Source organism: Sciurus carolinensis, chromosome 11, assembly GCF_902686445.1.
Source record: "Sciurus carolinensis chromosome 11, mSciCar1.2, whole genome shotgun sequence".
Lineage (NCBI taxonomy): Eukaryota > Metazoa > Chordata > Mammalia > Rodentia > Sciuridae > Sciurus > Sciurus carolinensis.
Genome location: NC_062223.1, coordinates 78,120,884 through 78,139,438, shown reverse-complemented (window position 1 = coordinate 78,139,438; position 18,555 = coordinate 78,120,884). Strand labels below are relative to the sequence as shown.

At 36.0% G+C, this 18,555-nt stretch overlaps 1 protein-coding gene across 2 annotated transcripts in view; it reads right to left on the bottom strand.

The window, feature by feature from the left end:
- Nucleotides 1-18,555, bottom strand: part of Uvrag (UV radiation resistance associated) — a 324,556-nt gene that overhangs the window by 293,042 nt on the left and 12,959 nt on the right. For both annotated transcript variants that reach the window (XM_047516341.1, XM_047516342.1), the window contains exons 2-3: nt 8,522-8,639; nt 876-910 (exon numbers count right to left, since the gene is read on the bottom strand). In XM_047516341.1, the coding sequence (XP_047372297.1) occupies nt 876-910; nt 8,522-8,639 (153 nt within the window). The remainder of the gene's footprint in view (nt 1-875; nt 911-8,521; nt 8,640-18,555) is intronic.

Genomic DNA, 18,555 nt, shown 5'->3' with positions numbered 1-18,555 from the left:
TGTGTGAAGGCAGTGAACAAAGGCAGGCATGAACACAAGAGTGAAAGGAGTATTGGGAGATGAAACTGAAAACGTAGACAGGAACCAAACCCAGTTTGGGCTTAGACCCACAAAAGGATGTTTTTCTTTCTTTTTCTTTTCTTTTTTTTTTTTTTTTTTTTTTTTGGTACTGGGGACTGAACCCAGGGGCACTTTATCATTAAAGCACATCCCCAGTCCTTTCTATATTTTATTTTAAGACAGGGTCTTACTAAATTGCTGAGGCTGGCCTCAAACTTTTGATCCTTCTGTCTAAGCTCCTGAGTTGCTGGAATTACAGGCACATGTCACTGCACCCAGTCCTAAAAGGATAGTTTCATTATCAAAGAGCTCTTCTTTTTCTCAACACTGCCTAATAAATGAAGCCATTTATGCAAATATCCAGTGTAGACATTATCAAAAGTAGGACACCTCCATCTTTCTAACTAAGCAATGCCATGACCAAGAAACCACATTCCTTATACAAAAACCCTATGCAAAATATTCTTAAAAGCCATACTAAACATAGATAACATGGATTATGTTTGGCAAGTCAAACAGTAAAAACCCTCTTTATAATAAATGGAAGTGACAGAATTTGAGTTTTTAACAAAATTTTCAATAGAAAAAAGAATATGAGTTCAGTCACTATTTATCAAGCACGTACTGTGCCAGGCATTTTTCTAAACAAGATAAAACTGATGAACAAATAAGTGATGATTTAACAATAACTGAGTAAAGATTTGCCAAAGTATCATAATATAAGAACTGAACCTCAACTTATTTTACATCTCTATTTTCTGAAGGAGGGGTTATAATAGGCTTAGTCATATGTACCTGTCAGAAAGCAAACTTACCAAGGAATTCTTAATCACTTCACTTCTATAAAATTCTGGAAAAGAAGAAAAAGAACAATAAGTGATATGAAAGAAAATCAGCTAATTAACTAATCCTTAATCTTGTATATTTTCAAACATATGTTCTAGTAAAACATTTTAAACATTTTCAAGGGTTCTTGTCCCTGTGTTGTCTTTATCTACAAAAAAAAAAAAAAAAAAAAAAAAAAAAAAAAAAAAAAACACAATAGAAATAAAGATTAAATAAAAGTGTTTTAGGGGAAAAGTATCAATGAAGGTTAAAATCTTTTCAGATTTAATTTAGTGATTGATGCATAAATGGCTCCTTTTACCACAGATTCTACCTGAAGCCCTTAAAATCTCAAAGTTTCTTCTTCCTTCCCCACTTCTACTCTCTACACCTGATTCCATTTATTCTGTTTTGCTCAAACATCTCTGTAAGTCAGGCCAGGTGGTGCACACCTATAACTCCAGCAACGTGGGAGGATAAAGCAGGAGGATTGCAGGTTTGTGTCCAGCCTCAGCAATTTAGCAAGGCCTTAAGCAACATAGTGAGACCCCATTTCAAACTAAAAAAATAAATTAAAAGGGCTGGGGGTATTTGTGGTTAAGTAGTCCTAGGCTCAATCCCTGGTACCCCCCCAGCAAATCTCTATGATTATTTACTATTGTCTTGTGGAATAAATACTGACCTAGCAACCAGGTAAGCTAAACTCAACCTCCACCTCCATCACTAACATTCTGTCTCTTTTAATTTCCTTAGTCAACTTCTTCACTAGACAACTTAAAGAAGCGAAGTAATAATCAAAAGTCCTCTGTATGTTGGTGTTACAAAACCAAAAGACAACATCAAAATATTTCCAGACATTCCCAACCATGTTCCCTCTGCCTACTCTGCCCAAGTAACCCCTGTGCTTCTCTGGCCCTGCAGAACCTATAAGGACTCCTGCATCTTTAGGTTGTTCTAGGGCAGTGTTTCCCAAGCCTGGTGTACATCCTACTGGTACTTGAGATGATTTGAGGTGATACATAGGCAAATTTTTCCATAATATGTTGAATTTTGTGTGTCATATATTCAACCCTAACCATAAGCCCCATGAGCCACAGCACTTGTTTTGTACATCTACTCTTTCCTAAGCATGTAAAATCACTAGTGGCACGGAGTGGACACTCAGTAAATATTTTTTACTGATGAAACAATTTCACAGATGATGCGTAGTCATAAGTTTTAAAATAATGAACTGGTTTTTGATCTTGCAATTTTACTTCCGTTCCATAGATTCGTGTGCTTTAGGATAAACATCTTTTAAAAGATTGTTTTTTTATAGCATTATTTGAAATATCCTAAAAGTTACAGAAATCAAAATCAAGAGATGGTAAAGCATGGCTCCAATGGCAAATTCTGGCTATCATACAGCATGCACTTCATTTAACAAATGTTTATTAGTGCATCAAACTCACTCATAATCGGAGAAATACAAGCTTAAACTGTACTACAAAACTTATTTTTCACCAAACTGGCAAAAAGTCTAAAGTTTGCATAGTCCATTTGTGGGGTTATAGAAAAAAGGCACTCAGGCATGAAGCAGCTCACGGGAAGGACCATTTGCAGTATCCAACAAAACAAAGTGCACAATCTTTTTGTCCCAGTAAGACCATTTCTTGAAATTTACCCTATAGGTATACTAAAAAACAAAACGGAGTACTTACAAAGTTACTTGATGCAATACCATAACGAAAGACTGAAACAGCCTAAATGCCCGAGAACAGGAGCCCATTAAACAAATTATGGTACATGTATTCAGTGTAAAAATTATGTAGGAAAATAATTAGGCCGGGTATCTGAACCAATATGGAAAAAGCCTCTTAAGATATATATTAAGTGAAGAATGCAGTATGAATCAGCATACTACAGAGATACAGCTACATCAATGTTCATAGCTGCTCAATTCACAATAGCCAGACTGTGGAACCAACCTAGATGCCCTTCAAATGATGAATGGATAAAGAAACTGGTATATATATATATACAATGGAATATTACTCAGCTACAAAGAATAATAAAATTATGGCATTTGCAGGCAAATGGGTGAAATTGGAGAATATCATGTTAAGTGAGATAAGCCAATCTCAAAATCAAAAAGACGAATGATCTCACTGATAAGCAGATGATGACACATAATGGGGGGTGGGAGGGGGGCAAGAATGGAGGAAGGAGGGACTCTATAGAGGGAAAATAGAGATGGGAGGAGTGGGGGAAGGAAAAAATAACGGAATGAATCAAACATCATTACCCTATGTAAATGTATGATTATGCAATGGTATGCTGTTACTCCATGTACAAACAGAAACAACATGTATCCCATTTGTTTACAATAAAAATAAATTAAAAAAAAAAAGAATGCAGTATGTAAGTATGGTATCTTTGTTGTGAACGAGAGGAAAGAAGAGAATAAGAACACTCCTATTTTTACTTGTATTTGCCTAAAGAATCTCAGGAAAGATGAACAAAAAGTGAGCAAGAGTGATTACTAGAGTGGGATGGAAAACTGGGCTGATGGGAGACAGGTGAAACGGAGGCTTTAATTTAAACCTTTGTATATATTTTGAACCAGACTGAATTATCTATTCAAAAAATTAAATTTAAAAAAGATATGAAAGTCTAGTGCCAAGCATTGTTGAGGTTTTAGGAACACAACAGTGAGCAAAGGTGAACTTAAAATTTCTGCTCTTGTGGAATTTTTACATTCTAGTGGAGGAGCCAAAGGTTAACCAAATAAGTGAACTTACTGTATGCCAGGTGATCTTAAATACTGTGGATAAAAATAAAGCACAAAACATAGGCAGAAAGATAGTCACAATTTCCAAAAGGGTTAGTCAGTGATTAAGGAGTTTCTCTGTGAAACAATTGGAATAAAGACCTATAGAAAGGTGAAAGGCTCATCATGTGGTTATCTGGAGGAAAGAGCTTGGGTCAGATAAACAACAAGGTCAGGAGGAACAGGAGAGGAGTATGGGAGGTAACAGAGGGTCAAACCATGAGCTTCTAGGAATCCATAGGGGTGAGCTTTTACTCTAAATGAAGGAGGAAGCCATTGGAGATTTTCATTTTAATAGGAGTTTAGGAGTTTAGTTGAGAATAGTCTGTAGGGGAGAGATGGACAGACAAACCTGTTACAAGAATACTTCAACAATTCAGGCAAGAGACCATAGTGGTTTGGAGACTGCAAGAAGTGATCTGCTAACAGATTGGATGTGGGATATAACAGAAAAAAGACAATCCAGGAGGATTCCAAGGTTTTTAGCCAAGGAAATGGAGTTGCCATTTTGTGATAGAAGAATGAATTCAGGACTAGAACATCAGAAACTCATTTTTGAACATACCAATTGTTATAGTTTGGATCTGGAATGTTCCCCAAAAGCTCCTGTGTTGAAGGGTTGGTGACCAATGCAGCAATGTTCAGAGGTGGGGCTTTTAGGAAGTGATTGAGGGCGCTGACCTCTTCAATGAACTAATCCACTGATGAATTCATAGCTGAAAAGACTACCTGGAGATGGGAAACTGGAGTAGGTGGGACCTAGTTGAAGGTCCTTGGGAATTACAGCTTGCCCCCTGCCCCTTGCCTCTGCTTCTTGGTCACCATGGAATGAAGAACATTGTTCCAACATTCTCTTGACCATGATGTTCTGACTCACCACAAGTTCACAAGAATAAAGCCAATATACTATGAACTGAAACTTCTGAAACATGAGCAAAAATAATCTTTCCTCTTTTAAGTGGTTTATCTCAGGTATTTGATCATAGCAATGGAAAGGTGACACCAAGGTTAAGTTACCTACTAGACTTCAAAGGCAGTTGTACAACAGGCAACTAGATATAGGAGGAGTGTAAGTTCAGAGGAAAGGTAGATAGATGATATTTAAATATGAGACTTGGATGAGATCATCAAATTAGATTATACTGAGTTCTTCCTCAGATGTATTCCAGGAGAAGAAAGGCACTTATATTTCATAGGTAACTGGCTGAAAAACAAATTTTATTGTATAAAAAAATTCCAAGTTTTGGAGAGAAACAAAATCAGAACCTAATTCCCCATCCACAACACAGGCTTTATTCTATGGGGATATAACAATTGGCATTTGATGTGAACTACCTTGTAGAAAATCTCCTATAAGCAGTAAAAAGATGTCAAAAGTCAAAAAATTTCACACATACGTTCTTGGGATCTGCTAAAGTATAAGAATACTTAAAAAACAGCATTTCAGATATACTTTCAATAAAAAAATTTCTTGTAAAACTAAGAAATGATACCACTAAACAGGTGGTACTAGTAGTTTAGTGAGAAGAGTCAACTGAGACAACTGACTTTTCATCATGGTCATTTTACACCAAGGACACATAATGATCATGAAATATTCATGTTTGTCATGACAGGTTCAACAAGATAAGGTGACATACCAGGCATGGTGGGGCATGCCTGTAATCCCAGCAGCTTGGGAGGGTGAAGCAGATGATCTCGAGAGCAAAGCCAGCCTCAGCAACTTAGTAAGGCCCTAAGCAACTTAATGAGACCTTGTCTCTAAATAAAATATAAAAAGGGCTGGGGATGTGGTTCAGTGATTAAGCACCCCTGGACTCAAACCCCAGTACCAAAAAAAAAAGATAAGGTGACATTCACTAGTTCTTCCTATGATAGTTAAATTTTACAAAGTCCAACAAAACTCATGAAGAGATTTCATTCAACCATGAAATTTTGGAGCAGAAGTCTCAGAAATCATCAGTTCTCTCATTTTAATGACAAATTAATTAAGGCTCACAAGGCTTCCAAGTGACTGAAAGACTCAATACTACTACCAGATCCTGGAATTCCCTGTGATTTCTTCACCTCCTATTCCCTAAATATGTTAATGATCATTTCTTTGAGATAACTTCAAAAAACAGTCTATGATAACATGTAAGTTCAAGATGTACTCTAAGCCAGAAGAGAAAAAAGGTCATTTTGCTTTCATCTTCACATCATGATCAACCAGTCCCATGACTATTCTCTTTTTAGAAACTATTATGATTAATATTACAATTCTAATAATTGCTATCATTTTCCAAATTCCTAAAATGTGCTTAGTACTATTAATTACTACTATCAGAAGTAACAATGGAACAAGGACACAGTTTTAATAGCATAATTGAAGACTAATTATATAAAAATCCATCAAAAATTAAAAACACTGCAGGGCACAGTGGCACATGCCTATAATCTCAGGGGGCTGGGAGACTGAGGCAGGAGGATTGTAAGATCAAAGTCAGCCTCAGCAACTTAGCAAGGCCCTAAGCAAGTCAGTGAGACTCTGTCTCTAAATAAAATACAAAAAAGGGCTGGGGATGTGGCTTAGTGGTTAAGTGCCCCTGGGTTCAATCTGTGGTACCAAAAAAAAAAAAAAAAACACACACACACACACAAAAATACTCCGATACTGTCATACTGCCAGTGACAGAACCAATTAGTGAGCTAAGGTCTAGAGAAATGTTTATACCTTAAACCACATATTGGCCAAAATGCTACAATTTCCTTTGAACACATAGGAAGATTACATTCCCCAGCTCCCTTTTCATCTAAAAAAGATGATGAACAAAAAAATAAATAGAAAATAAAAAGAACAACACATCTGGTTTATTGAAGATGGAATGTAGTGGAATTGGCATCGACCATTTCCACTTAAAAATCTCCCACAGGCCATCTTCTCTGTTGCTGTGCCAGATGCTATATACTGAGGAGAGCAACATTTGGAAACAGAAGGAACTTACAGTCATTACTTAGAGAAGAACTGATAACACCTGCACTGGAATTAGTATAAGAAATTTATCACATTAAATCATGAGCCTTGGGGAATTTGTTATAGTTAGCCTGCTTTAATCATTCACATTAATACAACTGTTTAAAACATATACAATGGTTAGAATAAGAAATGAAAATGAAATAAAATTATGAGAATATTGGCATTTAGAGTTCCTTTTTATCATCCTTAGAAATTATTTTAATGCTATTTACTATTATGAGGGGGTTTTTGTACTATACGTTTCTTCTTTTTTTTGGTACTAGAGGTTGAACCCAGGGGTACTTGACTACTGACTTTCATTCCCAGTCCATTTCTGTATTTTTTATTTTGAGACAGGGTCTCACTAAGTTGCTGAGGCTGGCCTTGAACTTGTGATCCTCCTGCCTCCGTCTCCCAAGTTGCTGGGATTTCAGGCATGTGCCACTGTACCAGGCTCTACACTGTACATTTCTTGATAATAAAAAGCATATACAGATATTTAAAAAGAGAGAGATGGGCTGGGTATGTAGCTCAGTGGTAGAGTACTTGCCTTGCACACACAAGGGCTTGGGTTCGATCTCTAACACTGCAAAAAAATAAAAAAATTAAAAAAAAAAAAAAGATAGAAATTGTTCCTGTTTTAAGGTTAGGGATGTAGTTCAGTGGCAGGGCACTTCTGCATAGTATGTGTGAGGTCTTGGGCTTGATATCCCAGCACTAGACAAAAACAAATCAACAAACAATTACTCCTTTCATAAGGATGCCTTAGTAATTTTTAAAACTAAAAAAGATAAAATGTCTCAATTTTTTCATCTTTGCCATAGGACAAGAATCAAACAGATCGTCAATACCACTTATTAAAATAATGTCACCTTTTGTTAACATAAATGAATCTTTAATCACATATTACCACACATTATTACATTATCTCTATTGATCTTCATACAAATCTGTCTTGCCTACCTAATAAGATATAATTATGGTCACTTTGCAGGCAGGAAAAATAAGGTTCAAGAAACCATGATCCTGAGCCAAGTTAGGGAGGGATACATGCTTATAGTCCTGATTACTTGGAAAGCTGAGGTAGGAGGACTGCTCAGAGTCTGTGAATTCAACAGGAGCATGGGCAACACAGCAAGACCCCATCTCAAAACAAAAACAAAACAAACAACCAAAAAAAAAACCAAAACAAAACATGATCTTCATCCAAAGTCACGAAGCTAGTAATAAGGAGGTGAGCTATAGCTAGTGTCAATGTATTTTTCAATTCTAATCTGCTATGCCCATTATTTTACTATGCTTCTTTTCTTTTACCATCCCACAAGGTCAACTGGCTTTATACAAGTGTCTTTTGTTCAATATGTGTTCTAAAGATGATTGTGACTTTGAATCAAATATTTGGTCTATTCTTAGAACTGTCACTTATGGAAGAATATGAAAGAGAAGAAATTATGACACTCTTTGAAAAAGGACCACATATATACAAGAAATTACAGGCATAAGAAGACACAATCTAGATTTCTATTTTACCATAATATCAAAGAAAATGTTTAGTGTTAGATACTGGACTCACATAATCCATTTTAAATGCTAGCTACTGGAATATTAACAGCTAACATTCATAAAAGAATTGACAAACTTATTAATGAAAGGTTCAGTTATCAGAAAGAACTATTAGTCATGCTTCTTTAATATATATAATTGCTCAACATGACAGCATGACAACTGAACTTTCCAACAGCAGTTAATAGTTAGGAGGCACTGAAAATCACCTGTGTTACCAAACAATAAAAACGAGAGGTAACAATTGGTGGATCCACAAATTCCCTTACCTTTATATATTTTTTCGGTATTACACAAGTGAAGTGTGAAGTAGGTATCCAGGAGTTGATGGCCATTTCTATTAACAATGTTCCGGGCAGCAATGTTTCGAAGATGCCGAAGACGCCGCTAGAAAATAGAACAACAAAAGGAGACAGCATTCAGCTTTTTTACTCCTATACAATGTTCTAAAAGTTATAGCTCAAAAATGAAATTATACAGGGTTGTCCCAGTCAGTCAACTGTTGACCCAGCAATTGTAACCTTGTCTTTCATTTATGCCTCAGCATCCCTTGTCAGATAGGAATTGGTCCTGCCCTATCTCATTTACCAAACAGTTATATGAAATGACAGCAGATACGAAATTTTTTTGGAAAATATATATGTCATATAAGTGCTACGCTCCTATAGGAGAACATCAGTATGCCCTAGAACATAAACTAAAGAGTAGCTTGCTTTTTTGTCTATAGGATTCTGGTAGACATGAAAAGTCCATCTCATACCAACAGAAAATCAGCAGTTATTACAAACACACACACCCCTCCCTGTTGCTAGTTCAGTCTAGCTGCCAGATCATTTGTATAATTAGAAGAGGTCACTCCATCCAGCCAATAACCCTCGGTTCAGAGCTTAAATTAAATTCTGGCTTTACCAACAGTCGACCAGTCTCTGTTTCCTAATCAAGCCTCCTTCCTAACAACTTCTCTAAACCAATGCTCAAATTATTTGGAGTAAGTATTGAAAACATAAAAGCTTCAAAAATAACAGGAGAAATCAGTAAAAATACAAGATAAACTTAAGGGGTAGATAAATCATTTCATATCAAAGAAGAAATATGTCAGCAATGCTGAAGTCTAGGCACCTCAGATCCGTCCCCCAAAGCTAATTCCCTATGTCAGATAATTCTCTTCAGAGACTTAAAAATAGAAGCCAAGTGCTCAGTTTCAAAATATGCTTCAAGCTCTCCCTTCAGGCTGAAAGCCAGTCCATTCTCCTGAAGTCCATCTTCAGTTACACATGCTGATAGCCAAAAGGGTCCAGCTTCTTTTCCATACTCATACCAATTCAATCCTTTCTCCCAAACTAGAGATTCAGATTCTTTTAGAAAGGTTATTGCCTAATAAATTTGCTTAATCCTCTCAGTATGAAAAGCTCCAAATGTATTTACAAAAGTTTCCTAGGGCTTACTCCGAAAGACTAATTTTTGTACAATCTGCCCATGATTTCCATTTCATACCCTGGATTACAATGACCATTTTCTCCTACTGTACACTTTTCATTAGCCCTTTCAGTTGAAATTTTAAATTTACAGGAACCACTAATCTTCTATACACAATAATCACATTTAATATGCTGTATGACTGCAAAATAGGGCCTCGGTTCAAAGATCTGAAAATATTACCCAAAGTCTTCAGAGTTAAGAACAAACTTCCCATCATTGCTACCAAAGCCTCTGCAGTCTGACCTCCAAGAATCCACACTTTCTCAGCTCTATGCTTTCTGCTCAAGTAGCCCCTCAATCTAGAATCCTCCCTTCTCTTTAAGGAGATTCTATTCACACTTCAGAGTTTAGCAGAGAAGATTCCTCCTTGATTCTCCAACTGCAATTCTTTGCTCTGTTATAAGAAATAAGACCTTTGCTTATTTAATTCAGTCTTTTGTTATAGTTTGTTGCTTACAATTATCTTCCCTATTTATCTAGCAGAAAAAGACTTGACGAGAGAGATCACTGCCAACATGGTACTGTTAGCATTTATTAAATGCTTATTTACCATGTATCATGCCCTGTGCCAAACACTTCATACATGTGATCATTTAACCCTCACGCGACCATTTAATCCTCCTAATCCTGTAAGCTTAGGTATTAGTTATTATCATTAGTCATTTCTTTATTCCAACAGTTCTGAATAACTAAATGTTAAAAAAAAAGACAGTAAATAATAAATAAATGAGAGGAAAAGAAAGAAAGCTAGGGGGTTATACCTATATTTATCTGTATATATCATATTTATATATCTGAGAGATACGATTTAGTCTTTACACCCCTCTGTATATGGTTCACCTGGGCAACTTAGTAAGACCCTGTCTCAAAACAAAAATAAAAAGGGCTGGGGATGTAGCTCAGTGCTAGAGCAACCCTAGGTTCAAACTTCAGTACCACAAAAAATTGTGTGTGTGTGTGTGTGTGTGTGTGTATTCCAATACAAACTTAAGTGTCATACACAGGAAATTTGAAACATCTGCTTCAGCAAGAAAATAAAAATCACTCATTAGCATGATTGTAAACCCATATTTCTAAAGAATCTAAAATAGTTGCTTTTCTTGTTAACTACTAATTTTCTTAGAAAGCTGCTTCATAATTTAAAGCATGAAAATTTTTGGTTTGGATTTTGTGTTTGTTTGCTTACTTGCTTTGGTCTGCCAAGCATCTATTGTGGTAAAAACAAACAAACAAATAAATAAATAAATAAACAAACCTTCCATTGTAGAACCTCCATCCCACTATCAGTCCCTCTATCCCACTATCAGTAGAGTTAACTGGAGCACCAGCATCAGGGATGTACACGTGATTCAGATCAGGCCAATCAGCACATTCCATTTCCCTGATCATTATATATGATACATGAGGGCCAGGAATTATATTAATAGTTCTTTTTCCACCATCCCATTCTCACCCATCCTCCATCCACCCTCCTGGCCCTGAGCTGGGAAGGACACAGGGTTAGAGATACTAGCAGTCATCTTTCCACCCACAGAGAAACCAAAGAATGAAACCAATGAGGAAGAAAGCAGAATCAAAACATGTGGAATTTAGTCCTGCAGACACCATTTAAGTCTCTGGATCAAGACATACCTAAAATGAGTATTATAATGACAAACAGCTACATCCTTATGGAACTGTCAAAGGTTACAAATATGGAGAGGACCTGACTGTAACTGTTAAGAATCTGTCCCATAGGGCAGGTGAGTAGATGAAGTGTAACATTCAAACTTAGTGGCAAGGTACAAAGAAATATTTTATTTTGGTTTGGTTTGGGGAAGGGGTGAGAGGAAGGGAGGGAGGAGGGAAGTGAAGGGAGAATGATACTGGCCAAATTATATTGTTAAACTGTGTGCACGTAACAACAAATCTCACCATTATGTACAATTATAATGCACTAATAAAAAGGGCAGGAAGGAGGCAAAGAATATGAAAAGGCAGGTCGTAGGAAAAGAAATGGAAATGGTCAATAAACACATGGAAAAAAGTATAATCACAACCATAATTAAAGTTTCACACAAGAAAACATTCTAGCTTGTGGCATCTAAAGTTTCCAAACGTTTGTACCAATACATCCCATCTCACATACTCTCTTACAATGTTGATGTTGCCACACCTTTACCAACAAGCCAGGTATATGTTCCCTCCCACTTAAATGTGGGCAGTCTGTAATTGTGGCAGAAATGACTGAATGTGACTTCTGAGGCTAAATCATAAAAGCTGATATGGCCTCCACCTGATCCTCCTAGTGTACTCTTCCTTGAAACCCAGTGACTACAATGTGTGGAAGCCAAGCAGTCAGATGGAAAGAACCTCACAGATGTTCTCCACAACCCCAGTTGATCCCAGAAGATAGCCAGACATGTAAGTGACCACGCCCTGAGCCTCTAAGCCTCCGAAAATGACAGCAAGGTAAACAGAGACAAGTTGTTCCTACCAAGCCCAAACCAAATTATACTCATGAGCAAAATAAATGATGTTTTATGCCACTTAACTTTTTGTTACACAGCAGAAGAAACCTATCTGATTAAACGAACTACAATATTTTAGTCTGTCAAGACAGACACAAGTAAAGAAAACAGTGCTAGGGAAAACATAAACTGGTCCGATTTGGAGCAAGGGCAATTTAGCAACAATTACAAAACTTTAAAATGTATATAATACTTGACTAAGCAATTCTCTAAGTCACAAAAATGTGAACAAATTTGTTTACTCCAGTATGCTATAAAAACCAAAACTCAATAACCACTCTTTAATGATGATATGTTCATGTAATAGAAAACCACATAACAATTTTTAAAAGGCCATTAAAAGTGCTGGTATGAAACACAAAAGAGCAAGCCATTTTAAATATTCACATAAAGAAAAATTGCTATATTCCTTAAATAATGTAGATCAGGGGTTGGCAAACTTGAAAAGGCCAAAGAGGAAGTACTTTAAGCTTTCTCAGGGCAAATCCAGTCTGTCTTCATATTTTTTTATTTGCTTACAAGCCTTTAACAATGTAAAAACCAGTGTTGGCTCATGAGTGTTAAAAAAAAAAAAACAGCCACTGTTAGCCTCAGTGTGCTGATCCCTGATGTATATAATCACAGATATTATGAGATAATTTTCTGAAACAGTTCTTGCTTTTGAAATGTAGTCATACTTGTCCTGGACACCTCTCATTCATACTCTGAACTCCCAGCTTCATTCGTTTTTTAGTTTAGGCATTTATTCTCAACCTAGGACAATGGCAGGTATGAATTAAGGCTCAGGGTATTTCAGGTAAATTCAAGTTACTATTATTTGTAATAACATTTAGGGAGGTACAAAAGCACACCTAGGAGAAAAATAGTTTTCAACACTTCCACAAAAGGTAAACACTGGATTACTGAGCCAAGAATTTAAGCATGATAAATTCAAGTCAGCCTTTTTTAAAAAACAATAAAGCCTCTTTTATATTATAGAACCCTCCATCACCTATTTTTTTCCTAATCCTTTGATCCTACCTGAAAAACTTCCTGTGAGAAGTTTTGAAAGAATATAAGAATGCTTTAAAAACTAATGCCTGGTGCTATTGGCTATAAACAAATAGTGCCAACAGTCAATGCTATGGATTTAAACAATCCAAAAACCCTAATCTCTCATGAAATATTTTATAGTTCTTGTTCCTAAATGAGACCTTTCTCTAGCACAAATTATGCAATCTTGGAACTAAAGCCTCTATTTTAACAGTCTTTTTTTTCATCCTCAACTTCATATCAGCTCAGGTATTAATATGCATTTACTAAACACTACTAAATTACAAAACAGGCCTCTCCACAGGAAAAGATAAAATACACCTCTGAACTCTCTAACCTTCATTACACATTCTTACCTCTATCCTGTTTACCCCTAATCTCAGTGGAAGGTCTGAACTTGCCCTTTTCTTCCATTTTCCATCCAGGCTGTGCAAAAGGCCTTTGGAGTGACATCCAGGACAACCCTGTGTGGTCTCTCCCCCACCCTCTCTTGCTCTCTTCTTTCTCCTATCTTGTTGGTATTTCCTGCATAGACTATGCTGAGGAACTGTGGGGATACAAACCTGGTATCCCCTAATTTCACAATATGTAACCTTACTAAAGAATGTGAGTTTGTGTATGTAAAAGGATAAATTTTAGATAACAGTGTCCAGCAGTATTTAGAAATATAAGACTAAAGAAGAAAGACACACAGTTACACAGGATGACCTACCTAGACAGCTATCAGTAGTCCAAGTGTTAAGAGTAATATTATGCCCTTCATTTCCTTCAAAATAATTGTGGGTGGGGGAGGACAAGTAGGTAGGGGCCTAAATTAAACAAATTCCATGAGGCAATAATTACTGAGGTCAGGTAACAGGTTCCAGGGAGTTCATTATATTCATCTCTCTCCCCATATTTATAAGATATATATTCATTTCAACATACATGGACATAGCAATATACAATGTACATAAATGTATACATAATCAATATACATTGGAATTTCCATAATAAGCAAAGTTTTAAAGTAATAACAATATAAAGAGAAAGAAAGGACAACAACATATTGGAGCCAAGAAAAACCAAGCTTAATGGACTGATAATTATAGATAATGGATGTGCTTGGGGATGAAAAAAACAGATAAAAGAGAAAAAGGAATCAAAGATGATCCCTCGGGAAATGAGACCTAATCAATAAGATGATAGGGACAAAGGGTATTCATCAAAATAACAATAACAACAAAAACCCACACACCTATATCAAATTTCGGATGGCTTAAAAAAGTATACAGTTGGATGAGAGAAAGTCCCAGTGAGCTACTGCACAGCAGAGGTCTGATAGGGCAAGGGTTGCAGCTCAGTGGTGGAGCTTGCCTCCCACATGTGAGGTTTCGGGGGAGAGGGGTTGAGCCTCAGTGCCACATATAAATAAATAAATAAAATAAAGGTATTGCATTCATCTACAACAACAAAATTTTTTTTTAAAAAATGTATTACATATTTTGAAGAGCTAGAAGAAAAAGAATGTGAATGTTTTCACCATAAAGAAAAGATAAATGTCTGAGGAAACAGATATATTTACCCTAATTTAAATATTACACAATGTAAAAATGTATCAAAACATTACATGGTATCCCATAAACTTATAAATTTTTGTTTGCATGCATCACCTAAAATCTTTTTAATTTAAATTTTGTAAAAATCAAATGAGTACTTAAATGTCAACAACTAAAGCATAAATTCCTCCAAAAACCCAAGAATTATTTTATAACCTCAAATGTCTAAGAATGACACAAAATACAAAACTACAAAAATGCTACTACATAAAATGCTTTAAAACTATTCAAAGGAATAAATAAACCAAGAAAAATCTTAATTCACAAAACAAAGAAAATTTCAATAAAAGATAAAAGAATTCCTAGAAATCAGTAAGAAGTCCAGCAACACAACATAAAAAAATGGCAAAGAATACTAACAGGTAATTCACAGAAAAGGAAACATAAAAGCTTGTAATCATGAAAGAATCCTCCTTATTTAAAATGGGAAAAAAAGGAACTAAAACTGACAGACCAAAAAGTCTGATAACCTACTCTGAGGAAAGGTCATGACAAAACAGGCACTTTGCTGAAGGAATGTAATTAATACAACCTGTATGATGGCAAATCTCACAATATTCACCAAAATTACAAATGTGACTATTCTTTGATCCAATAATTCTACTTTTGCATTTGTGCTAAAATATACTTGCGGATAAGTAATATAATATACTACTATAGTTTGGATCTTAAAATGTCTCCCAAAGGCCCATGTATTAAAGGTTTGTTTCTCAGAGTGGTGCTAATTAACATGTAGTGGAAACACTAAGGGGCAGGGTCTAGTGGGAGGTTTTATGTCCCTGGGGGCGTGCACTTAAAGAGGACAGAGGAATACCAGCCCTTTCTTTTCCTCTCTGAGTCCCAGCCATGAGGTGAATGGTTTCCGCTGTGGTCCATTGCTCCCCATCATTTCCCAAAGCATACATACCACAGGCCCAAAAGCAAGAGTGTCAACAGACCATGAACTGAAACCTCCAAAACTGCCAGCAAAAATAAAACTTATTCTCTTTATAAGTTGATGGTTTCAAGTATGTATTGTGGTAACATGAAGCTGATTAACTCATGTATGAAGTATTGCTTGAATTAGCAAAAAACTGTAAATAATTTGAATGTCCATCAGTAGGGGCCTAGTGATAGTCTATACTACAGTGAAATTCTATGTGGTCATAAAGAATAAATAGGCAGCTCTTTGAGAACTGATATAGAACAATCTCCAAAAATATACTATTGGTTGTTGTTTTTTTTTTTTTTTTTTAATTACTGTTAGTACAGTCAGGGTGTATAGCATGTTGTCATTTGTGTTTCAAAGGGAAAAAGAATATAATTATGAAATTACTGGAGAGGCATAAACTATAACTGATAACACTACTTGTCCCAGGAGACTCAAGACATGGGTATTAGTGAGACTGTTCACCTGTATCCTCTTATATACATTCTGAATCATGAATCATAGAACATATTGTTTTCTAAATAAAACCACATTTTTAAAAACAGAGAGATGACAACAAACCTTTAAACAGGTATATGTGACAGCCATTCCCTACAGCAGAGTGACATAATGGTAAGAGCTCCAACTGGAGTTGAGAATCCTGAACTTTGGGGCAGTTCTACCACTCACTGGTGGGAAAACCACTTACTGTTTCCCTTTCCATAAAACGGAGATATTTCTACCTGCCTACCACTGTGGGTTACAGCAGAGACCAAATGAAATAATGGATATAAAAGCTCTCCGAGAAAATACCTTATAAACATAAATACTTTAAGAATAAGTACTTTATAAAGAAATAAGAATGTCAAGAGAGGGATGTGGTTATCAGTGGAAATGATGAATTGATTTTGGTATTTCTAATGTGAAGTAAAGAGACAGATTTAGAATTCATCTATTTTCATAGAGGTAAGAAAATCAGAAAGGTAAATCATTTATGAAGTAGAAACATTTAGAACTGCAGAACTGGAAAAGACCCTGAAGGTCATCTAAGCTTTTGCTGCTCTGCATCACCTGGGAATGTATTGAAAATGGAGAATTTCAGGTCCCTGAACAGACCTACATAAGCAAAATCTGTATTTTAACAAGATAAAAGATAATTTATATACGCATTTTAAGTTTAAGCAGCACTGAAATAAGTCATCTTGCTTATTTTTTAGTTAACAAAATTGAGACTGTATGTAAAGGTACCTACTCACGTTCACACTGTCAATAAGTAGCAAAACCAAGAACTGGACTCAGGCCTGAGTTCCTCCACCAGTTACATCATGTGTTTGCTTCCCAGACACCCTGTCTCGAAAACTTTGAGATATCTTTGCCTTTCAGATCTCTCAAGTTCCAACCCCATTCTAATCAACCATCCAGACCCATCAATTCTCTCTTCACAGTATCTCTGGCACCTGGTTCTTTTCCACATCCTTCATTTACTGCTGAAAAGCTATTATTCGCACTATGAAGAACAGTTTCCTTCTATACATACATCAACGTCCTCTTCTGCAAATAAGAGTTCAATTCCAATAACAAGCTCCAAATAATTCATTAAGAAGGTACAAGTCATTAAAAAGTATTAAACTTTAGAATGCTGATTTCAAGAAGAATTTGTGTTTGAAACTACCAAGGTTATAAAGCTATAAGGTATTTTTGACACAGAACCTTCATGTCTCCAATTTCATTATTTTTTTCCTGCCTGTTTAGATCCTCTCGCCCTTCTAGTCATTTGCTTTTAGTCCCTTGGTACTTGAAAAATCTAATAACTAAATTTTCTGGAATAATTTCTACAAGTAAAGAGAATACAAGCTCTGAGTGAAAGCCTAGGAAATATCCTATGAAGTAAATTTGCATGGATAAAGAAACTGTGGTATATATACAAAATGGAATTATTACTCAGCCATAAAGAATAAAATTATGGCATTGCAGATAAATGAATGGAGTTGGAAAATATCATGCTAAGTGAAATAAGCCAATCCCAAAACACCAAAAGCTGAATGTTTTCTCTGATAAGTAAATGGATGCTGCTACATAATGGGGGAGTGGAGGTGGGGCACTAAGGGAAGAATGAAGGAACTCTGGGTTGTGTAGAGGGAAATGAGGGGAAGGAGTAGCAGGAAAGAAAGATGGTGGAATGAGACAAACATCATTACCCTTGGTACATGTATGATGACATAAATGGTGTGACTACATCGTGTACAACCAGAGAAATGAAAAGTTGGACTCCATTTGTGTACAATGAAAAAAAAAAAGTAAATTTGTGCATTTTGCACAATTTTGTGGCACTTTCTGAGTTCACAAGTCTTTGCTTACTTTATAGCCAGTTGGTTATGTATAGTAGCTTCCTGCTTCCCAAAGAAAAGTTGAAAACCTATTCCCTAAGTGCTCCATAGAAAAAGAGTTCTATAAACAAATAAATTTGGGAAACACTTCATGTTAGTACCTGATCCCAATCCCATCCCAGCAATGCATTTAAAGGTTGGGCTGACCTACAGAGAAAGAGAAAAATTTTGTTTAATCTAGTATTTCCTAAATTTGTTAAAGAGGCCTTGTGGGGATATAGCTCAGTTGGTAGAGTGCTTGCCTAGCATGCATAGGACCCCTCGGTTCAATCCCCAGCACCACCAAAAAAAAAAAAAAAAAGTTTGGGCTGGGGTTGTACCTCAGTGGTAGAGCACTTGCCTACCACGTGTGAGGAACTGGGTTCAATCCTCAGCACCATATAAAAATAA